The 27,821-nt window shown below is 38.8% G+C and overlaps 1 protein-coding gene and 1 non-coding gene across 3 annotated transcripts in view; both read left to right on the plus strand.

Moving 5' to 3' along the window:
• Positions 1-2,913: 2,913 nt before the first annotated feature.
• Positions 2,914-27,821, plus strand: part of HPRT1 (hypoxanthine phosphoribosyltransferase 1) — a 30,365-nt gene continuing 5,457 nt past the window's right edge. Inside the window, exons 1-5 of one of the 2 annotated variants that reach the window (XM_018044253.1) lie at positions 2,914-3,039; positions 11,667-11,773; positions 13,292-13,475; positions 21,974-22,039; positions 25,565-25,582. In XM_018044253.1, coding sequence (XP_017899742.1) covers positions 3,013-3,039; positions 11,667-11,773; positions 13,292-13,475; positions 21,974-22,039; positions 25,565-25,582 — 402 coding nt within the window. In that variant the 5' untranslated portion in view covers positions 2,914-3,012. Of the gene's footprint in view, positions 3,040-10,974; positions 11,116-11,666; positions 11,774-13,291; positions 13,476-21,973; positions 22,040-25,564; positions 25,583-27,821 lie in introns of those variants that run through there. The other variant, XM_018044254.1, reaches the window with a different exon arrangement.
• On the plus strand, positions 18,463-18,535 carry TRNAG-CCC. The gene has a single exon. It is a non-coding gene; the product is annotated as a tRNA-Gly (tRNA).

Consider the following 27,821-nt stretch of genomic DNA (forward strand, 5'->3'; position numbering starts at 1 on the left):
TCGTAACTGAGAAAGAGACTAAGGCTCGGAGTTCAATGACTTGCCCAGTTTCACAAATCTCCTCCCACCACGTACCTGTCAGTGGCCCTAATGAAGTGAAGTCACTCAGTCGTGTCCGACTCTTTGTGACCCCGTGGACTGTAGCCCATTCAGGCTCCTCCGTCCATGGGATTCTCCAGGCAAGAATACTGGAGTGGGTTGCTATTTCCTTCTCCAGGGGATCTTCCCAACCCAGGGATCGAACCTGGGTCTCCAGCATTCCAGGCACCAACTATGTGCTAGGCGCTGTGGTGGGTGCTGGAGCTACACAGATGAGCACAGTAGAAATGGAACAACTGTTATTGGTGTGCTTGACCTATTGGAGTGTAGGGGAAGATTTTCAACCCCAGATTCATATCGAGAATTGCGGCAAAAAAAAAAAAAAAAAAGAGAATTGTGGTGGCAAAGAATAAAGATCAGTGAAGGCAATAGTTCTCATTTACTGATCATGAACCGTCCTCAGTGTTGTGCCACACACACACACACACACACACACACACACACACTACATATATATATATACACACACACACACACATATATATAGTGTGTGCTCATAGAACACCATCTACGTACATATCATTATTTCTCAACGATCCAAATTAATATCCTCATTTTACTGAGACGCAAGAGTGGCTCAGTGAGTCTGATTCACACAAAGTCAAAGAACACTTAAGGTTTCCCTTTGGATTTATACCCTGTTCGGGTTGACTACGGTTCTAGGTCTCAACTCTTCAGTTCAGTTCAGTTCAGTTCAGTCGCTCAGTCGTGTCCAACTCTTTGCGACCCCATGAATCGAAGCACGCCAGGCCTCCCTGTCCATCACCAACTCTCAGAGTTCACTCAGACTCACGTCCATCGAGTCAGTGATGCCATCCAGCCATCTCATCCTCTGTTGTCCCCTTCTCCTCCTGCCCCCAATCCCTCCCAGCATCAGTCTTTTCCAATGAGTCAACTCTTCGCATGAGGTGGCCAAAGTACTGGAGTTTCAGCTTTAGCATCAGTCCTTCCAAAGAAATCCCAGGGCTAATCTCCTTCAGAATGGACTGGTTGGATCTCCTTGGTGTCCAAGGGATTCTCAAGAGTCTTCTCCAACACCACAGTTCAAAAGCATCAATTCTTTGGCTCTCCGCTTTCTTCACAGTCCAACTCTCACATCCATACATGACTACTGGAAAAACCATAGCCTTGACTAGATAGACCTTAGTCGGCAAAGTAATGTCACTGCTTTTGAATATGCTATCTAGGTTGGTCATAACTTTTCTTCCAAGGAGTAAGCATCTTTTAATTTCATGGCTGCAGTCACCATCTGAAGTGATTATGGAGCCCCTCCAAAAATAAAGTCTGACACTGTTTCCACTGTTTCCCCATCTATTTCCCATGAAGTGATGGGACCGGATGCCATGATCTTCGTTTTCTGAATGTTGAGCTTTAAGCCAACTTTTTCATTCTCTTCTTTCACTTTCATCAAGAGGCTTTTTAGTTCCTCTTCACTTTCTGCCATAAGGGTGGTGTCATCTGCATATCTGAGGTTATTGATATTTCTCCCAGCAATCTTGATTCCAGCTTGTGTTTCTTCCAGTCCAGCATTTCTCATGATGTACTCTGCATATAAGTTAAATAAGCAGGGTGACAATATACAGCCTTGACATACTCCTTTTCCTATTTGGAACCAGTCTGTTGTTCCATGTCCAGATGTACTCTGCATATAAGTTAAATAAGCAGGGTGACAATATACAGCCTTGACGTACTTCTTTTCCTATTTGGAACCAGTCTGTTGTTCCATGTCCAGTTCTAACTTGCTTCCTGACCTGCATACAGATTTCTCAAGGGGCAGGTCAGGTGGTCTGGTATTCCCATCTTTCTCAGAATTTTCCAGTTTATTGTGATCCACACAGTCAAAGGCTTTGGCATAGTCAGTATGGCAGAAATAGATGTTTTTCTGGAACTCTCTTGCTTTTTCCATGATCCAGCGGATGTTGGGAATTTGATCTCTGGTTCCTCTGCCTTTTCTAAAACCAGCTTGAACATCCGGAAGTTCAGGGTTCACGTATTGCTGAAGCCTGGCTTGAAGAATTTTGAGCATTACTAGCATGTGAGACGAGTGCAATTGTGTGGTAGTTTGAGCATTCTTTGGCATTGCCTTTTTTGGGGATTGGAATGAAAACTGACCTTTTCCAGTCCTGTGGCCACTGCTGAGTTTTCCAAATTTGTTGGCATATTGAGTGCAGCACTTTCACAGCATCATCTTTCAGGATTTGAAAGAGCTCAACTGGAATTCCATCACCTCCACTAGCTTTGCTCGTAGTGATGCTTTCTAAGGCCCACTTGACTTCACATTCCAGGATGTCTGGCTCTAGGTGAGTGATCACACTATCGTGATTATCCGGGTCATGAAGATCTTTTTTGTACAGTTCTTCTGTGTATTCTTGCCACCTCTTCTTAATATCTTCTGCTTTGAGTTAAGGTCTCAACTCTTACACCCAGATTTTTGTTAGAATTGGGCCACGAGTCAGGAAAATGGAAGCCGCAATGCAGTCCAAGGTCTTGGGAAGGGGGCGCTGGTGACAGAAACCTGAAAAATCGGCGCCTGATTTAGGGCCACTGGGAGGAAAGGAGGGCGGCGGCAGGTATGGGAATTTGGGGGCCGCCTGGACAGAGACTGAGGGAAAGCAAAAGAGAGGTTGCGGACGACTCTCCGCTTCCTCGGGAAGAAAATTCCCACGGCCACCACCGGAGCGTGGAGACCCGCAGGCGCCCCCGGCGGCCGCGCGCGGCGCGCGCGGGCGGCCCGGGGCGGGGCGGGGCGGGGCGGGGCGGGGCCTGTTGCTCCGGAGCTTTGAGCGACGGTGGAGAGCGCTCCTGCAGACCTCTTGGCTTTCCCGCGCGGCACCGCCCACCGCGTGCCTCCGCCTCCTGGGCAGCTTCCTCCTCCCCAGACTGCCTTCAGCCCGCGCACCAGCTGGCTCCGTTATGGCGGCCCGCAGCCCCAGCGTGGTGGTGAGCAGCTTGGCCCGCGAGGCCCGTGGCGGCGGCCGCCGGCCCCCCGAGTCGCGGGGCCGCAGTGCGGGCTTGGGTTCGGCTGGCCCGGGGTCGCGGGGAGGGGGGCGGCCGCATCTTCCTGGGTTCGGCCGCTTGTCACGCCGGGGCGTTGGGGTGACGGAACGGCGAGGTCGGGGTGGCCGCCTCCGGAGAGCCCCGGGAAAGAGGGTTGCGTGTGGGAGGAGAGGGTGGAAATGGCGTTTTGGTTGACATGTGCCGCTGGCGAGCGTGCTATGGGGAGGGGCCGTGGGCCAGTTCGGGAATGATCAGGCGCGGTGAGGGTGGGGGCTTTCTTAGGAGAGGCTCTTCTCTGTAGGTTTGGCGTGTGGGAGTGAGGTCCTCAGGGCAGCTCCGGAGAGGGCCCCGGGGCATGGAAACGACCACATGGGAGGCATGCGGGGACTGGTATTTTCACTTAGTTCTGCAAACACTATGATGAATATTTGTGGGAATGCGCATTGCTTCATTGCATCCTCGCGGCAGCCTTGGCAGCGGTAACCATGCCTACACGCGTAGAAAATAGTTAACTGATATTAGGTAATTTTCTCACAGCCCAGAGGTAAGCCAGGCCTCGTAATCAGATATGCTTGAATCCCAATCCGTTGCTCTTTGATGTCTCAGGGGACAAAAAAATGCGACTCTGGTCCTTAGCATCAAGGACATTGGTACCATAATCCGTCTCTGGTATCCTGTCTCCAACCTCATTGGTTCTTGTTTCTCCAAGAAGCCAAGCTGCTCCCTCCCCTTGCTCTCCCCTTCTGATCTTGCTAAAAGAGCCAACCCTCTCTCAATAGTTAAATGCCTTAGCCTGCATTATTACTATTATTATTATTTTAACAGTTACCTTATTACCTGTTGATTGTCTCTCCCACAAGGGCAGGAATCACAGTGCCTTGCACGTAAGAAATTCTCAATGATTTTCTGTTAGAGGAGTAAATTAAATAAACCATTGAGCCCTAAAAAAGAAAGGATTCTATTTCATATTAGGCCTTGTGACTTAAAGAGCAGTGCTCTTAATGGAGTCTGCCCTGGGATCCTATTTATCATTGTCATTACCTGCCTATCCCTATTTAGTCCTCAAAACAACCCTGTAACAGAAGTATGGTTATCATTTTACAGTATGGTTTACATTTTACATATGGAATCCTTGAATCCTTTTAGGCTCTAAATCTGAACTTATTGAAAGGAGCTCAGACTCAAACCTAGGTCTCTATCAAGTGCCCATGTGCTTAAACATGATGCTAATAGTAGGTACTCAGCTATTTTTATTCAGTTGCTGAAGAGGATGATTGGTTTTAAGTTTTGGGGTTCAATGCTTGCCCCAGCATACAGTGAATTATTTTTGCTATAACTGGCTGTTAGTTTTGTTTGAACATCAAGATATTCGTTGTGTTTTTGGTTTGCAAATTCCTGTTCCCTTTTTTATTTCCTTCCCAGAAATTGTCTCCATGTTAGCAATAACAAACACTTAAATAGTGCTTGCTATGTGCTGGTTACTAAGCCCTTTATACATATTAATTGGTTTGATGTTTATTTAAAAAATTTACCTGGCTCAGAGAGGTTAAGTAACTTTCCCAAGATGACCCATCGATACTAGAATTTGAATCTAAGCTATCTGGCCCCAGAGTCTGCTCTTAACCTCTCCACTTTTAAGTTCAAAGTGACAGTAGTAGGTGTTTATTTAGTACATACTATGTCTTAGGCATTGAGGTAAATATTTTACAGCATTATCTAATATAAATGCCCTAAGAATACATAATAGATATTCCGAGGGAGGTTGAGGGAGGTAGATAAATACTAGTATGACCTTGGAGGCATAGATGGATAAAATAACTTACCCAATATCAATCAGATAAAATTGACCCCCAGATCTGCCTGATAAGACCCATGCTACTTCTGACTATGTCTCTAAACTACCAGGGTAAACTTGGACACACTTGAACAAAGAACAAGCTTCTGAATTTTTGCAGGTTATTATGAAGCATCAGAAATATATTATGTGGATAAAATATCTTCTACATTTCAGGATGGCCCACTTGAGTAAAATCCCATGGACGGAGGAGCCTGGTAGGCTGCAGTCCATGGGGTCCCTGAGAGTCGGACACGACTGAGCGACTTCACTGTCACTTTTCACTTTCATGCATTGGAGAAGGAAATGGCAACCCACTCCCGTGTTCTTGCCTGGAGAATCCCAGGGACGGGGGAGCCTGGTGGGCTGCCGTCTGTGGGGTCACACAGAGTTGGACACGACTGAAGTGACTTAACAGCAGCAGTGCTAGAAATGTAATCCCTATTAACTGGGCTTAAATCTTACCCTGCTAGATTTTCACAGAATTGATAAAATAGTGCTTTTGGGGGGTCCACAACACTATCATTTTATCAACAGGGTTGAGGCTGACAGTGTCGACCAAAATTATCCTTGGTGACCGCTGAGAAATGGAGTAGTTGAATTTGGCAGTTTCATTCTACAAATTGATTAATCAATGCGACATGCATCCTATAGAGTCATCTTAACTTTTTCCGTCCATTTTTTATATCTAGGTGTCACAGAAAGTCCGTAGGCAAGAGGTGGGAAAAAGACAAAAGGACCAACCAGATCAACAGGGAAGAAGGGTCTTGGAGTTCTTTTCGCTTTCTGTAGTGCACTGGCCAGCAGTTAGACCGTGTCATTTTTACCCCCACTGTGAAGAGATGCTAAAGATGCAGATGTGCTGGTGTCCTCTTCCTCTGTAACTGTATCTTATATGCATCAGTAAGATTTATATGCTGTCAAATTGTCAGATACCATCGTTAATATCGAGACTGTCATTTTTCTACCAGTGGCTGCCAAATGTCTGATATTTAGAAAAATTTGCTGCAAATAAGAATTCAGACAAACATTTTAAATTGCTGTGAACTACTATCTTCAGCACTGTGCTTCTGATAATGATAGGCATATATTTTGACCAGAGTTAACATGCCTATTATTCTACTATGCACACTGGAAAGGAAAGATGATAATGTTGGCTAAATGCATGTCCTTGTCCATTTGGATAGTAGTTATGGGCCCGCTTACATAGAAGCAGGTAATAATTTATCCCTGAGTTGAATAGAATGCTGATTTTAATTCTTGTAAGCCTTAGATTCTTGTAACGCTTTTAATTCTTTACCTATTAGAAGGGAGGGCAAGCAAGTGATATATGTAATTTATTTGTAAGGCTGATATAAAATTGGAAAATGAGCTTAAACTATTTTCACATTTAGGAATAAATGCATCAATAGTTCATAAGTTTGGTCTTAAGATACCCTGAGTTATCACAAATTATCCCAAGGGTATGACATATCTGCTTTGGTGTTTTTTGAGAGTTTTAAAGTGTCTGAATATCAAAGGTAAATATATGCCACCTGGTCATTTCTGCTCATTCTGGAAGCTTGGAATTATTGTTGGTGTGTGCGTGCTAAGTTGCTTCAGTCGTGTCCAGCTCTTTGTGACCCTGTGGACTGTAGCCCGCCAGGCTCCTCTGTCCATGGGATTCTCCAGGCAAAAGTACTGCAATGGGTAGCCATTTCCTCTTTCAGGGGATCTTCCTGACTTAGAGACTGAACTCTTATCTCTTAGGTCTCCTGCCTTGGCAGGCAGATTCTTTTTCACTATCGCCACCTGGAAAGCCTGTATTGTTGGTTACTAAGAATAAAATAAAATGTATTTTATCTATTACTGTACACCTTTAAATTCACATTTTAAAACTCACTTCCTCACTTCCATTTAGTCTTGTTTAGACCCATAAACGTTGTCATTTTAGGATCACAAAAAGACCTAAGACATCCAGCTCACAGATGATGAATTGATGTTGCATGGGTTATCTTAGTTCTAGTTAATTTCCTTGCTTACTGTAATTTTAGATAATATATCTTTGTAATTAGACATCTTATGTACAAACAAGAATATTTTTCATGTATGAAAACCATTATTATAGATGTGACACATATAATTATTAAGAATTTGTGGCTCCAGTTTTACTGGAAAATAAAATAATTTTGATAATTTATGATAGTAAAAGATTGACTTTGGTCCTAAACAAAAGATATATAGTAATGTTACATTTTTCAGTAATCTTTCATATTAATAAAAGTGCCTTGTAGATTTTACCATTAACAAGTTTATTATAGATAAGTTAGAATTTGAAAGCTACCTTCTAAAGCTCTAAGGAGATGCAGTCAGATTTCCAAGCTGAGTAAATGGTAAGTGTCTCAGAGCTATTAATAACCTGTCTTTTGGCCATTTCTACCTGAACTGTGAATCATAGTAGGAAAGGTGTATCTGCAGAGAAACTACATTTTCATTTGTTTACCACTTCCAGCCCCTCCAGAGTTCTCCCCTAAATATTTTGGGGTTGGGCCCTTCCCAAAGCCATCCAGAAGCTTCTTTGTGAGCTTGAGCCATTTTAAGTTCACATGTTGAAGCTTTAGCCCCCCCGCCCCCAAGCAGTGGTATTTGGAGATGGGGCCTTGGGAAGGTAATTAGGATTAGATAAGGTCGTGAGGGTGGGGCCTTGGTCTTTGAAGAAAGACACCAGAGTTTCCAGCCCTGCACCACCCCCAACACGCACATAGTCAGGGGAAGATAGCTGCCTACAAGCCAGAAGAGGCCTCATAATGGAGCCTACTTTGCTGATACCTTGATCTTGGACTTCACAGCCTCCAGAACAGTGAGAAATAAGTTAATGTTACTGTTGTTTAAGCCACCCAGTCTATGATTTTTTGTTAGAGCAGACTAATACAGTTCTTTTAGGAAGTGTTGGTAGTAACCACTGTCAGACACACAACACCAAGCTACAAATAATAACACGTAATTTATACTGATATACAAAGTTGGGCATTTCTGTCACCTAGTTGATTTAGAAGGCTGTGCTAATTCAGTGCCAGAGACATGCCAGTCTAATTTACTCAATTTGCAATTTAGGCAACAGAATATAATACTTTATCATATACTTTAAGCTTAATATTTCTTTAGGAAGTAGTCATTGGTGCTAGGTGACCTTGAGTTCCATTTATCTTTAGTGTGTATAAGCACTTTTGACAATCACACATTTGTGGGCTTGTGGAATTAGATATGGTACAGATTATAAGCTTTAATGGGCTGTATAGTTAGTCGTGTATATATATATGTCTTTTCCATTAGATTATAAACTCTTCGAAGTCTCTCAATTTATAATCATCTTTGTATCCTTACAAAATCTGTGGCATAGTGCTTTAATCAAGGTGGATGCTGAATGCATTTTTATTTAATTAAATATATTATGATCCCTTCCTATGAAAGTACCCACTGGATTGTTACCTAATCCATATTAGATGGGGTTAATTCATATCAGATATGAATCAATTAACATTGAGATTCCCAGGTGGCTCAGTGGTAAAAAAAAAAAATCCACCTGCCAATGCAGGAAATGCAGGAAACGCTAGTTCTATCCCTGGGTTGGGAAGATCTCCTGGAGGAGGAAATGGCAACCCCATATATTTACAGTGAATTATAACAAAGTTGTGAATTTGTGTCTAAAGTACCTCAAGTGATGCAGATTTTATGAATTTTGTTTTTGCCTTTTGGAAAGAGTTATATTGATGTATTTTTTTTTAATGTTTCAAGTAGCAAACCAACCCTTTTACACTGAATGTGATATATAAATAGAATAGTACTGATTGAAAATAAAACCTTTGAATTGGAAAAAATTTGTTGAAAAATTTCATTTTTTGGCCATGCCATGCAGCTGGAGGGATCTTAGTTCCTTGACCAGGGATCGAATCCGGGCACTCAGCAGTGAAAGCATGGAGTCCTAACCACTGGACTGCCAGGGAATTCCCTGAGGTGGAAATGAATTCGGCATGTTGACAGAGAGAATTCCTATTTGGGGGTATATCCCTGCTGATCTGTCTGTGTTAGACTGCATGTCTGGGATGAACTCTGGGCAGAATTCTCATTAGCTTTGATGGAGACAAACAAAACTCTTGGAAGTTCTTAGGATGCATGCAAAACCCATAGCCAGATACTGAGCCATTTTCACAGAAGCAGTAGTCTTCTGTGAAAGTGTTGCGTGTTTCAGAGTACTGGGTAGGTCCTGGTTTATGCTTGTGACCCAGCAGTGAGTAACTGGGAGGAAGGGAAGCCATTTTGGTGCTCTGGATCTTGATTTTAAAGCACTCTGAAATGGTAATTTTCATTCTTGTCAGATCTAGTCTGACAAGCCTGACATGAATGTTTATCCTCTCATAGGATCTAGCAAGGTCTACCTCTCCTTTTCCCAAAACTTTCATTAGATTTCAGTTTATAAAATTTAGAAAAGCAATACCTTGCTTGTTATGAAGCATTATAAAAATAATACTTAAAATACTCCTGTAGGTGTCACAGATGTCCCATTCCCATTCTGTTAGTAGTAATGTCTTCTGAAATAAGCCTGATGTGAATGCTGAGTAGACACATTAGTACTTCCCCCTAGAGGATCTGACATAATCTTTCTCCCATACCCAAAATAGGATTTTCCCCCCTGTGTATGAAAGTAATACATGTTTGTTTTTAAAACAAACCAATATTGACTTCAGACTGCGTGCCCAGGGAGTGCTTGTGCTCTGCCTGCTGCTGGACCTTGCCCGTGGACATGTCCCAATCCACCTGCCCAAATGACCAGCAGCCTCCTGGCCACAGCGCCAGACGGAAGGGGCATGCAGCTATTACCAGTCTGACAGCACTTGGAACTCCACCAAAGTCTGGAAAACTCAGAGCTCTGGGGACTGAAGGAAAGACATGAACTTCAGATTTCTTAAAATATAATTAGCAATTCTGTGGATAATAGATGCATCTTAAATATATATTTTTTAAATTTATTGAAAACCAAGCTACTTGTCCTTAAGCACCTAACACAGTGCTGACTGGAGCAGGAGATGCTCAATAGATAATAACTGACTTAGCAAGATTGAATTATGGTTTGACCAATATTTCTTGCCAACTGCCAAAGTTCATGTCATCAGCTTCTGGAATGTGATTTGGAAGATATTCCATCTTGAATAAAATGTGAAACAAAATATTATAATTCTGGCTGGTGTCTTTGGAATAAACTGTATTAGCACCACTCTAACCAATTGAGCTAACTGGCCAGGTACTGAAGAAGTTTTAAATATAATGCCAAAGAGAAATTATAAAGAAACTATAATTTTTTTAAAAAGTGAAATTGACCAAAAAAAAACCCAATCAAGATTAATGTGCAGAAAGTGGCAGGTCCCTAGTTCTTACAGTTGACCATTGTTTGGTATATTCTTGCATACCAACCTTTCTTTTTTTTCTTGTCTTCCTTTTATTTCTATTATAATTTTTTATTTATAGATTTGGTTTTAATATATCTTAGAAAATTTCCCTATGCTTTTCATATTATATATGAAAAGACATACTACCACAACTCATTAATGAGGACTTGAATTTGTAAAAAGCAATATATACTCATCGAAGACAGTTTGAAATATATAGCTAAATAAAATCACTATAACTCCACTCCCCAAGATAAAGGTTTTTGTGATTTTATTATAGTTTTTCTGAGTGTATGCATGCTGAATCAATTCAGTTGTGTCTGACTCTGTGTGACCCTATGGACTATAGCCCGCCAGGCTTCTATGTCCTTGGGATTCTCCAGGCAAGAATACTGGAATGGATTGCCATTTCCTCCTCTAGAGGATCTTCCTGACCCAGGGATCGAACCGGTGTCTCTTACATCTCCTGCATTGACAGACAGGTTCTTTACCACTAGCACCACCTGGGAAGTCCTCTGTATGTATAGGTTCATATATAAAATTTAGAAAGCTGTAGTCATAGTATATTTTACCACCACAGGAACCACGTCCTCAGTGTTATTAATATTTTATTTTCCAGGACCTGGACATACCAAGATGACCAATATGTGGTCCTACTCAAACAATCTTAGAGTGTCTAGTATGAAGGCTCCTCATGAGTTGATTATAACAATCTCAGACTTATACAAGCATGGGTTTTTAAGGAATCACTTAGCTTCTTTGGTGGGTTTTTTTTTTCCCTACTGTGACATGAGACTATTTTGATTTGAGTTAGGAAACATCAGTTTTTTTTGTTCACTGTGATATTTTAACTTGTTGGACTATAGTGTATTAAACATTTTTTTACTAAATTTTCAAACATGCAAAAGTGGAGAGCATATTAAAAGTATAATTGATCTCCATATACTTATCACCTATGTTTATAATATTATCAAGATTTTGCCATATTTGTCTTAGCTATTTAGTTTTTCTTCTCTGCTGAACTAAAGAAATTTTCATGTCACTCGACTTCTGTAATCTTAACTGTTCATCTCTGAAACATGTGGTTGATTTCTTCTATAACTACAATTCATTATACCTATGAAGTTACAGAAAGTTCTTGGCCACAGTCCATAGGGTCACAGAGTTGGAAAAAACTGAAGCGACTTAACACACACAAGATATCTCATAATATCTAAATTTCTGTGATAGGCTAAGGTTTTTAAACATCTAAATCCAATCAAGTGTTTGTATCCTGAAATGCTCTCATTAACACAGCTGTATTTCTTTTTCAGATTAGCGATGATGAACCAGGTTATGACCTAGATTTATTTTGTATACCCAATCATTATGCTGAGGATTTGGAGAAGGTGTTCATTCCTCATGGACTAATTATGGACAGGTTAGTATGATCTCAAGTTGGAATTTTGTCTTTTCTCATATTAATTTCTAGTGTCAGCAGCTGTTTTAAGTAGTTGATATTTGAACATAAACTAGGCCAGCTTTTCACATAATTGATGCTTTCTATTTTAGAAGCCCTCTTGACAAAAAAGGGAGGGGAGGAGAACTTACGAATAACCCAGTATAAGTCATGGTATACCGGGAATCTGTATGGAGAAGAATAAAGTAAATATTGAAGGGAAACTGGAAGAATGAACTTTAGTCACAAAGTCTTTGATTTCTCAACCCTGAACAGGGTAGTGGAGTGGGGCTCAATCACGGGAAGGCAAGGTCATATTTTGATTATTATGCACACTAGCTTGAAACTTCTGTTAAATGAATTTCAGTGAAAAACTTCACTTTATTTAAATGCTTGTCTTGTGTCTCTGGCTGTTCTTTTTTATTCTAATATTATAATATTAGTATAACTATTTTCTAAAATATTCTGACTCTAGACGCTTAAACATGAAGAGTAAAGGTCTCTCAGTCTCCTGTACACATTTCTTCCCTACTCACTGCCTATGTATGTATACCACATATTTTAACACATGAGTATTGCTGTTGTATAGATCTACAAATTATTGGACATTTTTTCAGATTAGTACATCTGGTGCTGTCTCAACCTTTAAAATATATTTAAAGGTTGCATGGCATTCCACTTTCTGGCTGTACCATAATTGATATAACTGGTTCCTTATTGATGGATGCATGATGTCTCCATTATTTTGCTTTTACAGATCATACTGGAAGGGAACATCCTTTTACAGATATTTGGGCAATTAACTTTATCCATGGGGAAATTTTGGGCCAAGGGGAAGGTGTTTATTGAATGTTTTGATACTGTCAAAGTATCCTCCAGAAAGTTATATTAGTTTATACTCCCAATGGTATATGAGAGTGCTGTTTTCCTCACCATCTCTTCTAATATTGTATTGTCAGAATTTGCCAGTTTGATAGGTGAAAATTGTATCTTATTTTAATTTGCTTTAAAATTTTTTTCATGATAGATGTTATAGTGCACATGGATTTTGAAGGTTTTTAAAATTTTTACCTTTGCTTTATGAGCACAGATAGACTTCATGGGGGCAGAGAAAGTGTTTTGTGGAAGCTTAATCCTTTTTTCTACATTTGTAATGCGTTGATTTTATTTATTTATTCATATTTTTTGAACTTATTTTTTTTTCTTTTTCTTTTTTTTTAAATTGCTTTACAATATTGTGTTGATTTCTGCCATACGTCAACATGAATCAGCCATAGGTTTACTGACTTGAACCTCCTTTTTTTTTTTCTTTTAAATGTTTGTCCATTCCCTTCGGCTTGCAGGATCTAAGTTCCCTTACCAGGGATCAAATCCAGACCCTCATCAGTGAAAACATGGAGTCCTAACCACTGGACTGCCGGGGAATTCCCATAAAGTTTAAATTTTGTTTTAAATAATATAATTTAATTTCTATTAAATAATTGATTTTAATTTCTGTAGGACCGAACGACTGGCTCGAGATGTGATGAAGGAGATGGGTGGCCATCACATTGTGGCCCTCTGTGTGCTCAAGGGGGGCTATAAGTTCTTTGCCGACCTGTTGGATTACATCAAAGCACTGAACAGAAATAGTGACAGATCCATTCCTATGACTGTAGATTTTATCAGACTGAAGAGCTACTGTGTAAGTATATTTCATACATGTTTAACATAAACATGGCATTTTTATGATATGCATCCTATATGTATCAGCTTTAACTGATCGTGCATAAATTCCTTTTGTTTACAAATCTTATACAAGAATCAAAATTGATCTATATTAATAAATAAAAACAAAACTACATGGATTCTAAAATTCAGATTAACATGAATTTATTGTGAAGCATTATATTTTGCTGAAATAAAAAACAAAACCAAAAGAACCCATGGCTGCTGTAGGTTTTCCTATGTTTTGAAGTTCTTCAAACTATACTTAAATGTTCATTTTACATGGTACCAAGCTTTTCTAATATATTCCCTAGTACTTTATATCCAAGTGAATATTGTCTTTTTCAAACTAGTTGCCTTATACAGTCGCCAGTATTTATTTTAGTTTTTTTCAAACTTTTAACTTTATATTTTGTATTAGGATATAGCCCATTAACAATGTTGTGGTAGTTTCAGCTGAACAGTGAAGGGACTCAGCCATACATATACATGTATCCATTCTCTCCCAAAGCCTATATTTATTTTAAAGTTTTTTTGATTTAGTTTCGGTTTTCTGGATTTTTAAAACCCCCTTGAGGAATTGCTCTTGGGACTTAGGGGATCTTCTATTTACTGGTGGCAGATATCCTCTCTGGCACTAGATTGACTTGCAAGGGAGTCCTAGGCATTTGGAATTAGTTGTAAGTAATAAGGAGGGTTAGCAGTTGTCCCTTAAAAAGCGTGTTGGAGTGCGAGCATTAGCACATTGAAGAAACCACCTTTGAGTCACAGTCACTCTATCTGTGTCACACAGGTCTCAAATGCTTCAGAATATCGACAGAGTAAGCATTATTGATGCTTGTGGGGTGAACCAAAATCCATGTCATCTTTTCACGTGAATTTCATCATCCATATGTTTGATTTTTATTACTTCATACTGTTGTCTTTTTTCTGGTTGCATGTTGGCATTGCAAGTTCTGAGAGTTACTATTTTCCTTAAATAATAGATTTTTTTCCCTAGCTTCTTCAAGGATTAGAATGAATGTCTGATCTTTTTCTGTTTCATAAATCAGTATTGTAGGGCATCTTTGTAGAAACTTGCGTTATGTTTACACTTCCATTTGGAAATAAGGACCACTTATGTACATTTAACTTTCAGCCTCCTTTCTTTTCGTTAATCATCTATTTGACCCAAGTCTTTGACCTTTCCCCCATTTTTATCAGTCCTGCTGGTGATTGGACAACTATTTAAGTATCATCATAGACAGTTTCTCTATCCTGTTAAAAATCTTTGTGCTTATATATCATGACATTACTTTGTAATTATAAATTCCTTTTAACTTGTCAAAATCTTGCTTGAATTAAAGACTTGCTTAAATGCAAAATTTGGATTTTTACTTAACGGAAGTTGTTTTGCTGATTTACACTGCGACTTAATTCTAGTCAATATAACTGACTTTAATATGCTATTGCTTAGAGGCTCACAGTCCAGGGCATGATTTCTGTTTTTGATCTTCTTAAGAGTCCTCCTGCCCACACGCATACACATAAAAATCAGTTTTGTTGCTTTATGACTTCTACTTCATTACTCTGGAGACTTGTGCAGAATGTTCTTTCTTTGAAAAGAAAGCTCATTAAAAAATGAAGGGAGTTTAATATTTTCTTTTTAAGTATATTTATAGTCATAGAGCAATTTGAAGCAGAAGGAACATTGACATTTTAATTCTGTTTTTTTGGCTACGCCACACAGCATGCAAGATTTTAGTTCCTTGATCAGAGACTGAACTTGTGCCCCCGCAGTGGAAGTGTGGAGTCCCGACCACTGGACCACCAAGGAATTGCTAGTTTTTCCTGTTAGTTTTAGATCTTAGAGGATTGTTAAGCTGAACTCCTCAACTGATAAAAAGTGTTGAGATCTTGAACATAATTAAAGCAAATATTTAGGTAAATTTTCCCATAGAGAAAAAAATTATCTGTTCTATTTTATGTGATGTTTTGTGTAGATTTACTACTAAACAATAGAAATTAGGAAAAGCATATATACTTTGTTGATTTGAAGTAACATTTCTACCCTCTTTAATAATTCATCAACTTGTTGTGGAAGATATTTACATGTGCATATTATAAAACAATTTGATATAATCATAAAATAGGCATTTAAAATTGTTTGTAGCGTCAGTAACAATAACATTAGTGTGATCTTCACCATATAAGCCTCTGTACTTATCCTAAAGAAATGTTCCATGAACTATTAAATTTTCCTGGATATATGAACAGCCATAACAGTGTTAACACACCCTATCTAGTTTTTCTTCGGAATGAAAAGTAAATTTTTCTGATTAAAAAAAACCTGTAAAAAGAACATACAACCATAAAAAATTATAAAGGAATTAAATTCCAGTACCTCTTTTAATTTTAATATTTTGAAGAATTTTTTGTGTATACACACACACATTATAGTTTACATACTTTTAGACTAGCTATTCAGATTTTTATTTGCTTACTGCCTAGTTGAGAAATTGCCTAGGGATTCCAAATACCATGTTTAAATCTAAGATAGTCTCGATTTTAAGATTTACCACTACTTTTTGTACTGCTAAGAAAGAAGACACTGTCAGTTATAGCTGTAAGTTGCTGGCAACTGTCATATGTCAATTTCAGGAGGTATTAAGATGTGTATATATATATCCTTCAAAAATAAAATGTTATATATTCAGTGACCTTTTCCATCACTAAAGATCTATGATATTTTTTAAAAAGGCAGTAAGTGTGCAAATGTATTTTCTCTATTGTGAGTTCAATTTTGTAGTAATTTTTTTTACTAAAATAGTTTAATTTTAAGAAATGAGACAGCCACTATGGAGAACAGTATGGAGATTTCTGTAAAAACGAGTACTAAAACTACCATATGACCCAGCAATCCCACTACTGAGCGTATACCTTGTTGTTGTTTAGTTGCTAAGTCATGTCCGGCTCTTTTGCAACCTCATGATCTGTAGCCCACCAGGCTCCTATGTCCATGAGATTTTCCAGGCATGAATACTGGAGTGGGTTGCTGTTTCCTTTTCCAGGAGCATATACTCTGAGAAAACCACAATTTTAAAAGACACATGTACCCCAGTGTTCATTACAGCACCGTCTACAGTAGCTAGGACGTGGAAGCAACCTAGATATCCAGCGACAAGATGAATGGATAAAGAAGTTGTGGTACATGTATACAATGTGGTACATGTATACAATTAGTCAGCCATAAAGTCAGTTCTAGTGAAGTGGATAAATCTAGACCTTGTTATACAGCATGAAGTAGGTCAGAAAGAGAAAAACAAGTATCATGTATTAACATACATACAGAATATAGAAAAATGGTGTGTGATGCTGGGAGCTCAAATCAGGTGTCTGTGACAACGTAGAGGAGTGGATGGGGTGGGAGGTGGGAGGGAGGTTTAAGAGGGAGGGGACACATATATACCTGTGGCTGATTCATGTTGATGTACAGCAGAAACACACACAACATTGTAAAGCAATTACCTTCTGCTAAGCTGCTAAGTCGCTTCAGTCGTGTCCGACTCTGTGCGACCCCATGGACTGCAGCACACCAGGCTCCTCCATCCATGGGATTTCCCAGGCAAGAGTGCTGGAGTGGGGTGCCATTGCCTTCTCTGAATTACCTTCTAATTAAAAATAAATTTTTTTTTAAAAAAGAGGAAAGCCTCAGGAGGGAAAGTTGTCAGATGAGTAAATTTTTTGTGGGCCGTAATCAAAGGAAAAATTAGCCTGATTTATGATGTGTTCAGACTAAATGGCTTACCTTAAAATGAAATTGTTCTTAGGATTTTAAATCTTGTAGAAAACTTTTTTGAGTTAGGAATTATCTCAATGTACATTTGGGAGGGCTTCGCTGATGGCTCAGTGGTAAAGAATCCACCTGCCGACACAGGAGATACGGGTTTGATGCCTGGATCAGGAAGATCCCCTGGAGAAGGAATCGGCAACCTACCCCAGTGTTCTTGCCTGAGAAATCCCATGGACAGGGGAGCCTGGCAGGCTACAGTCCATGGGGTCGCAAAAGAGTTGGACACAACTAAACAACAGCAACAACACATTTGAGAACAATGAGGGGCAGAGGGATTAAGTGACTTACCCAAGATCATGCAGGCCTTTGATTTGAACCCAGACCTTTAATTCTATGCAGAAGAGTCTTACTTGGGACAACTTTTTAACTGACTTGGATCCTCTGATATCGGCTTCCTATTATATCTTCATCAGTTTTGCATGCAAAGACAATTCATTTTGCCAATTATGGGATTTTCCCTCAATTATAATCAAGATTCATAAAACTGTAAATTTCAGTCTTAATCTTGGAGGTCACTTGGTTAGTAGCTTGATTAGGACAACTGTTTAATACATGAAAGGTGCAAATTATTTATAGCGATTTGTTATTTGTAAGAAGCTGGCTTTTTGAGTGAGTTTGTTAAAGAAAAATGCAGAAAATATTGGAGTAGTTTCTTAAAGTATCTCTTCTAAGAAGAGGTCAGTAGCTTTCAATCTGTATATTTATTTAGTCAATTGCTTTAAGGTATGCTTTTTTCTTCAGAACAGTTAAAGTTTAAATGTAGAGTACCACTTTGATGTGGTCTAAAGCTTATCTTCTGTAAACCTATTTATATATATATATAAAGCAAGTGAAGTGATTTATGCACTTCTCCTGCTTATTGAACTTAGACCATTGGACACTGATGGGGGAAAGAATTTGTTCAGTTTAAATTGGCAGGATGGGGATGTGTACTGTCCACAGTGTAAAGAAACTCTAACAGAAAGGTCAAAAGTGTACTTTCTCATCCTCGCCTGTGGATTTTTACTTTGATGTAGTCCTTGTTGCGCAGCTTAGGTTTTATACAAGTACCCTGACTCATAGAACATGAAGGAAGTAGTCACGTTTGGCCCCATGAAACCACACATTTTATTTTTTAAAAAATGGAGGGATTTCCCTGGTGGTCCAGTGGCTAAGACTCTGCACTCCCAATGCAGGGGGCCTGGGTTCGATCCCTGGTCAGGGAACTAGAGCCTACATGCTGCAACTAAGAGTTCCCATGCCACAGCTAAGACCTGGTACAGCCACATAAATAAATATTTTTAAAAAAGAAAGTAAGTTTGATAAAATGGAAACACAGACACTAAGGGTATGTATTTGTAAACCCAAAGAGCTTCTCTGGGAATTTTATGTGAAACAGTGACATTCTGAGTTAAGGACAGATTGGGCTCTCCCATGCCAGTGCCATCATCTCATGAAGGTTGAAGTACTTGAGAGTCACTCAGTAGTGAAATGCAGCAGGTAGACAGTGGGACCCTTGACCTAGACGGGAATGGAGGGAGTGAGGGAAAGTCCTCTGGCGGGGTAATGGATTCATGGTTGCCATTTGTATGTGATTTGGGAACATGTACCTGTATTCTAGCATAGTGGACTGTAACATTTTTCTTAAATGAATGTTCTGTTTTAGCCTGCATTTTAAAAGTTGTTTGTGTTTTCATCAAAGAAGCCTTAGAAGCTAAAACCCTTGGGGCAAACACGAAAATGGAGATTTAGATCTACCAGATCAGCAGTGTCTTGCATACTTGGAGTTCTCTTGTCTGTTTCCCTATTACCGTCGCCTTTGAATCACAGGGTTTTTTCCATGATTTCATACTTTCCATACTTTTCAGTTCTCAGATCTTTCCTCTGTACAAAAGGGTCAATTGAAGTTGGAGTGTAATACCAAATTTTAACAGAAGATGCCGCTGTTTACCTTGATTTGTTGTGCTCATTGCAAGCTTCAGGTTTTATACACTTTTTGTTTTCTATTCTGTTTGAAACTCTAGGTTTTAAGTTAGAATAAGAGATGGCAATGAGAAGTGATATGCAAGGGTGTTTTGATGTTGGAAGTCATACTTTTGTATCTTATATTCGTTTGCATCACTGTGTTCTGTTGGCCCATTTGTGTTTTTCAAAAATAACACTGCCATCAAATATGGATATGTATATAGAAGCATTCAGGCACACCTTGTTTTATTGTGCTTCATTTTATAGTGCATTTTTTTAAATAAGTTGAAGGTTTTGGGCAGTTCTGTGTCAAGCAAGTCTATTGATGCCATTTTTCCAGCAACGCTTTTGCACTCTTTGCATCTGTGAATTACATTTTGGTAATTCACACAATAGTTCAAGCTTTCATTATTATTATATTTGTTATGGTGATTTGTGATTAGTGATCTTTGATGTTACCATTACAAAAAGATTAAGACTCACTGAAGGCTCCGATGATGGTTAGAATTTTTATTTATATATATTTGGGGGGAGGTTGTACCTTAGTTTCATGTTTTATTTTTAAAGAAACTGCTGATTTCCAGAGTGCCTGTACACTCACATGAAGTATAAATGGTCCAGTTTGTCTGCATCCTCCACAGTGTTTGCTGTCATTACTTTATTTTCTTTTAAATGAATTTTTATTGGAATATAGTTGATTTACAATGTTGTGTTAGTTTCAGGTGTACAGCAGTGAATCAGTTATACATACACATATGCATGCGTGCATGCTAAGTCGCTTCAGTTGCGTCTGACCCTTTGCAACGCTGTGGCCTGTAGCCCGCCAAGCTCCCTTGTCCATGGGATTCTCCAAGCGAGAATCCTGGAGTGGGTTGCCACGCCCTCCAGGGCAAATTCCCAAACCCACATCTTGTCTACCAGGCGGGTTCTTTACTACTAGCACCACCTGAGAAGCCCCGCATAGGCATATGTCCATTTTTTTAAGTCTTTTCACATAGAGGCCATTATAGAGTATTGAGTGGAGTTCCCTGCACTACACACAGTAGGTCCTTATTATCTATTTTATATATAGTAGTGTGCATCTGTCAATCCTAATCTCCCCATGTATCCCTCTCCCCCCTTACCCCTGGTAATCCTAAGTTTGTTTTCTACGTCTTTGATTCTATTTCTGTTTTGTAAATAGGTTCATTTGTACCATTTTTTTAAGATTCCACATATAAATGATAACATTTTCTAGCAATAAAGTATTTTTAAATTAAGTAATGTATACTGTTTTTCAGACATAATGCTGTTTCACACTTCATAGACTACAGTACAGTGTAAATGTAACTTTTATGTCCATTGAGAAACCAAAAAATTTGTGTGACTTACTTTATTGCGACATTCATGTTATCATGATGGTCTGGAACCAAACCCCAAATATCTCTGAAGTATTCCTACATGTAAAAGTAGAAAGTCTTCTTATCCCTTGTCACTGCTCAGAGGTAATTGCAGTTATAAGCTTTTTAGAAATGCTGAACAGAAATGGCTTCATAGGCAGCACATTGCTCTACAACTTGGTGTTTTAGTTACTGTTGTTCATGACAGTATGTACAGATTGTCAGATTCTTTTTAATAGCTGCACAGTATTACACTGTGTGGATGAACTTAAATAATTCCCTGTCAATAGACATGTTGGTTGTCTCCAGTTTTTGTTGAGAATGTGAAAATATTCTGCATTTTCTTCTGGTCTGCTTATGGCTTTATTTTTTATGTTTAGATTGTAATCCATCTGGAATTTATTTTTGTGTATGCTATGAGGTAGGGATCATACATTATTTTTTTCCCAAATGGATTACTAGTTGATGAAACACCATTTATTGAATAATTCATCTTTTTCTTACTGACTTGAAATAGCCAACTTTCTCATGTACTAAATCCTCATGTATTTCTGGGTCTGTTTCTGGGTTCCATTCTGTTCCTTGATCTCTTTGTCTGTTACTGTGCTGTACAGCACCATTCTAGTTGGCAGGACTTTGGTATGGTTTGCTCTCTGGTAGGGCAAGTCTAAGCTCTTTCATTCACTGTTCTTTCTCTAGTTTTCTGTCTTGAATCCAGCAGAGCTGAATTGCGATCATTATCACCAGCTAGAGTGGGTGTGGAGTGTTCCTTTTTGAAACTCCTTTAATGGTTTCTACTAGATTCTGTGATAGCATAAGACTAGGCGCCTAAGAGGTATGCTTTAAAGGACTACTGATCAGACCTGATTTCCCAGACTGCTGAAGATGGCCTGGGCCTCAGCTACACTTTTGAGGGACATATCTTTGGAGTTGAGTGTGATATAGACCAGATTCTACAGTTTGATTGACTCATGGGAATGGTCCAGGGCCAGAACCAGACACCTGTCATGCTAATAAATTCTTTCGTAGTTCAGAAATTACTGAGACGGAAGATGGGTGGCTGCTGTAATATTGCCCACTCAAAAATGCGTGTGCCCCATTTTTAGGACTCTTCAAAGCATCAAATCAGTAGTGGCCAATTAGAACTTATTAATTTTTTGTCATTCATTTCTAGAAACATAATTCTTAGAGTATCATAACGCTGTGACATGAGATTGCTAACTTCTTAAATCTCCTAGTTCCCATTTGATAACTTGAAATGTGTGTGTATTATATGGAAGGATATACATGTATATTTATACTTTTTTTTTTTTTAATTAGAACGACCAGTCAACAGGCGACATAAAAGTAATTGGTGGAGATGATCTCTCAACTTTAACTGGAAAGGTATGTATCTTGTTGTTGTTCTTTTTCTGGTTCTCTTAGGTGTACGGTTAGGTTGTTTATTTGATGCTTTTCTCATTTCTTGAGGCAAGCTCATAGATAAACTTCCTCTTAGGGAAAGGTATGTATCTTGAGGGAGAAAGAAAGAACACTCCATACCAAGAGTCATACTGTGCTTTCAATCCATCACCAAGAGGCAGTTTAGATAGTTATTTATGTACTCAAACACAAGTTATTTAGCCCTTGGAAACAATCTAAGTTAGGCATCTAAGCTAGGTCATATAGCAAAGAGGCCACAGAATCCAACATTAAACTTCAAATCTCTTGTTGCCAAGTACTGTTGGTATGCTTCTGTGGGGATCTAATTTGGGATCCTTCAAAAGAATATATGAAGGGAAAGCCTCCTTTTAAAAACTAGATCACACATAGTTTCTTAAAAGATAAACAGTATAATGTAGTGACTGAAAGTGTGGGTTCTGGAAGTGAGAACTTCGATTCAATGCTTGACTCAGTGCTTCCTAACTTCGTGACCTTGGGCAGGTTCTTTAACTTCTCTGTCTCCCATATGTATGGTGGGATGATACTGGCAACCACCTCAGAGAATTAAAAGGGTCAAGTGATACTAATCGTGTAGAACTCTTTGAGCAGTTTCTGGTAGTTCGAACACTTCAAATATACTATTATTTTAAGGAATCACAAAAAGAGTTTGAAATACATCAAAAATCTTCCACTATAGACGTTTAGCTGAGATAATAGAGCTATTAAAATGTTTGAGTATTATTCTTCTGATACACTGAAATGATTTTTGAGTAACCTGTGATAAATGATGGACTGCTATGATTTGTTTTTCAGCTGCCAGTTATTTTATTTTTTTTGCTGATAGACACAGTACCAGATATAAAGGCATAAACTTACAAAAGTTTCACAAGAATCCTGTGAGGTAGATATTGTCATTCTCATTTTATAGATCAAGAAACTAAAGACTCAGAAAGGTTGAAGGACTTGTCCAAAGTCACTCTGCCGGCAGAGGGAAAGAAAGTTACAGTGTTAGTCACTCAGTCATGTCTGACTCTTTGCGACCCCATGGTCTGTCCATGGGATTCTCCAAGCAAGAATACTGGAGTGGATTGACATTCCCTTCTCCAGGGGATCTTCCCAACCAAGGGATTGAACCCAGGCCTCCTGCATTGCAGGCAGAATCTTTACCATCTGGGCTACCAGGGAAGCTGGCGAATGATAGAACTTGAATTTAAATTTAGGTCTATCTAGCTCCAAAGTTCTTTTCTTCCTCTGGTTTTTAGATTTTAATGCTTATAGCTTACTTACATGACTGAGTATCTGTAAGGCAATTTTAACATACAACACTTGTGTCAAATTCTATGGCCTCATATCAGAGTCATGCCAAACTAAGGTTGTCTTCCTCAACATCTTTGAAAACTTCAAAGGAGAAATTGTAAGCTGTTGACTCTTCTCCCTTTCTGCCAGGCATGTCCTCCTTCCCTTTCAGCATGCTTTGTCCATATTTAGAAGTCATCTGAAGCCCTTACTCCTAGAATCAGTTTTTAGTGCTGGAAGGGACCTAGCCTTCAAAGCTTTCTGATTCCATTTGACCTTGCCTTTCCTACCTAGTGGCTTTCCCACTGCATAGCTCTGTGATCTTACAAGTTCTTTGCTTCTGAAATAACTTAGAGTAAGCTCATTTATTGTGGAAAAAAATCAAGATGCAGAAGTTGGGTGAAGTTGTTTCTTAGGGGTAAGATTATGGATTATTTAGACTTTCTATTTCAGTTTGTCTCTATGAGTAGTTTCCTTTTTTTTTTCTAGTTAGTAGCTGAGAATATGGGCTTTGAACCCTGAAAACCTCTCTTCAAGTCTATCTACTTGACTATTTTTATAACTTTAAGCAAATCATTTGACCTCTGAACCTCTTTTTTTCATTTATTAAGTAAAGAGGTAGCTATTTGATATAAAATAAACTCTCAATAATAGTTGTAATTCTCATTCTTTTATTTTTAAACAGTAATGATACCATACTGTGGATACTATAATTTTGTGTGGCAAATATTTAATCTTTGATTTGTATAAACTGTCTCATAGTACTAAGTCTTTGATTATGATTTAGACAAGCTTTTGCAGCTACTTAGTATTCGAGCCAAGACTAGACTCCAGTTTCTCTGTCTCATAATTCAGTGCTACTTTCAAACTATAACTCCATCCCATGGTTCTGATTGCCACATCAGTGAGCCACAGTTACTGATGGGAAAATATTATCCTTCAGATGTGCTAGCTGGGCTAGAGAAAATGCTGAGCAAACCACATGGTGGGTGGTGAAACAATTATTGGTTCATTACTTGATTGCAGTTGGCCCTTGAACAACATGGGTTTGAACTGTGTGAGTCCACTCATATGCGCATTTTTTTATATCTGTGCTACACTACTACACAATCTGTAGTTGGTCGAATCTGTGAATATGGAGGAACTGTGGATACAGCCGGCTGTAAAGGCATATATGGTTTTCAAGTGTGTGGAAGCTTGGTGTCCCTAGCCTCCTTGTCGTTCAAGGGTCAAATGTGTATTCAATTTTCCTAAAGATTTAGGTTACAGTATCTTTTGAGAATAGAGAAATTAGTTGTAATATGAGGAAGAGAGTATTGTATGTGAACTATTGTAGTAATATGTATATTATAAAATACATGCAGTTATAAAATTACAGATTACATAAGGTGAGGTTTAAAAAATTTCGAATGTTTCTTTCAAACCTCCCTTGATAACCACCGACTTAGAAAAGTATAGAGAACATCATACCTGATGCTATAGGTATGTGACAGAGAAATGAGGACTGCAAATAAATACTATAACATGAGTCTTCTTATGACTGATTATAATCAGTATGTGAAATGCTACCTCATTCCCAAGAATAGATAGGACTCTTCTCTACCTTAGACAGTTAAGGCAGTATTTCCTCTAAGGGTTCTTTTAGCTATAAAATTCTAAGAGGTAGAAATTGGGATAAGGGTTTATGGTAGCAGGAAGCATTGGTATCTTTTTTTTAGTTTAGTCCAAGAATATGAGCACATGCAGATCAATTTCAGCCTACCAAGAAAATGGGGGTTTTAATAGCATTCCATATGGTAAGTTAAATGCATGATTTTGGAGTTCTTGTACAAATTATAGTTTTTAAATGTTAGAGTTGGAATACATATTAGTATATTTCTACATGGGAAACTGAGGCCCAGAGAAAATTTTCAACTTGCCTGAGATTATTCTGTTTAAGTAATAGAAAGTCTTTTTAAAAATTGAACATATGGGTCACATTTTATTTTAAAAATTCCATTGCAGTGAAAATTTTATATTAAAGAGTTTCAAATCCCAACAGATGGCCTATTTGTTTAAATCAGGGTTTGATATAGTAAAGTAGGTTAAAACAAGAATTTGGAGAAATCCTTAGAGTTTGTTATGATGTGACTTTAAACTATAATTGGAAACACTGATTCATTGTACTGATTTTCATTTCTCTTTTTCTTCCAGAATGTCTTGATTGTCGAAGTAAGTTTTACATATTTTTAATATGGTGTTTATGATTTTCTAACTTTGTATACGCAGTCCTAAAGGTAACCCAGGGAAAGAAATTCCTTTTCATCAGTTTTCGTGATGGGCTTGTGTTATAAGGGAATGAGATTGTTTGTAAGAAGTATTTAGTAATTTATTTTTAAGTTAAATTGAATAGTGGAAACATTATGGTATATATCTTACCCCTCTCTTTTTGGCTTGGAATTTAAAACTTTCTTTTAAAGTTACATATATCATTCCCATCCATGTTTTTATGCTTCTCTTGCGTATATATAATCATATACAAAGCATATCTTTTGATAATTTACACGTGAAAGTCACTCAGTTGTGTCCGACTCTTTGTGACCCCATGGACTGTATAGTCTATGAAATTCTCCAGGCCAAAATACTGGATTGGGTAACCTTTACCTTCTCCGGGGGATCTTTCTGACCCAGGAATCAAACCGGGGTCTCCTGCACTGCAGGTGAATTCTTTACCAACCAAGCTATCAGGGAAGCCCGTAGTCTCTATATGTTCTCTCTTGCAACTTGTTATTCTCACTCAGAATTGGTTTTGAGGTTATTCATGTTAAGACATATAGAGTTACTTGACCTTAAAATTCATCATAACATTGCAGTGTATGAATCAACCTATTTGTTGCCCTACAAATAGGGAGTTTGCTTCCAATTTTCCCTACTACAACAGGATTGCTAAGAGCATCCTTGTGATGTCCCGTGTGCATGTGTTTGAGTACCCTCTGGATGTAATGACTTGGTTGTAGAATTTGTACATTTTCAATTTGACTGTTATTGCCAAGTTACTCAGCAAAGTACTATACAGAATAAATTCTCACTCTTTTCTATAAAATGATACAAGGCTTAAGGGCAGCATGTGCTTAGTTGCTCAGTTGTGTCCTACTCTTTGCAGCCCCATGGGCAGAGGAGCCTGGGGAGCTACAGTCCATGGGGATTCTCCCAGCAAGAATACTGGAGTGGGTTGCCATTTCTCTTTCTAGGGGATCTTCCCGACCCAGGGGTTGAATCCAGGCCTCCCGCATTACAGGTGGATTCTTTACCATCTGAGCCGCCAGTAACCCCTAATTCATTTTTTTTTAAATTGTTATCAGGGTTCTTAGATTTTAGCTTATGGATTAAAAAAATAAACAAGTAAGACTCTTTCCAAATGGTTTGTGTACATGAGTATCCCTGGGAACTGGTTGCTTTTTTAAAATGCAGATTCACTAATTCCACTTCAGATTGATTCATTTTGTCTAGGGTAATGCCACTTAAGAAATTACTACAAACTAAGCAGCTTAAAACAACGCACATTTATTATCTCAGGGTTCAGGGATCAGGGGCCTGAGTTCAGGGTAGCTGAGTCCTCGGCCCCAGGTCTCATCAGGCTGAATCAAAGCTGGGACTCTGATCTCACCTGTGGTTCATGGTACTCTGGTACTGTCTTCCAAATTCATTCCCATTGTTGGCACAACTGAGTTCCTGTGGTTGCGAGGCTGGGAGCCCCATTTTCTTGCTCGGCTGTCCTCATGTCCTAGCACACGGCCCTCTCACATGGCAGCTGACTTCTTCAAAACCAGCCGAATCTCTCTCCAGGCTGCTCCAGCCATTTTGTGTAACACAACCTAATGACTACTCCATCATTTCACAAGTCCTGCTCACCCTCAGGGAGCAGGGGATTATTCTCGACGTGTCCACTAGAGAGCGAGAGTCAGAGTCTGTCTACCACAGCCCAGAGATCTGTATTTTTCACAAATCCCCAGCCCTGATGTTTCTGATGACTTACAGCTTCATTTTGTGAGCACTGCTTTAGACCATCTGCAGAGAATATTTTCACTAAAGAACATTAGGGTTATGGTTGAAGAAATATTTTCCCAATTAGAGATGGGTTTCTTTTGAATAATGTCCTACTTTTGACTAAATAGCTAAAATTAACTTTCATGTAAAGTCATTCTATATGGTAAAATCTTAAGATTTTGGATACTTTTTTTTAGTCTTTATTTACTTGGCTGCACCTGGTCTTGGTGGCATGCGGGATCTTAAGTTGCGGCATGTAGGAGCTAGTTCCCTCACCAGGGATAGAACCTGGGCCCCTGCATTGGGAATGTGGAGTCTTAGCCACTGGACCACCAGGGAAGTCCCTTGGATACTTTTAAGATAATATAAAACAGTGTTTCTCAGTGTGGTCTTTTAACCACCCGTGTCTAAGAGTTGGAAGCAA

Source organism: Capra hircus (genome assembly GCF_001704415.2).
Source record: "Capra hircus breed San Clemente chromosome X unlocalized genomic scaffold, ASM170441v1, whole genome shotgun sequence".
In the NCBI taxonomy this organism is placed as follows: Eukaryota; Metazoa; Chordata; class Mammalia; order Artiodactyla; family Bovidae; genus Capra; species Capra hircus.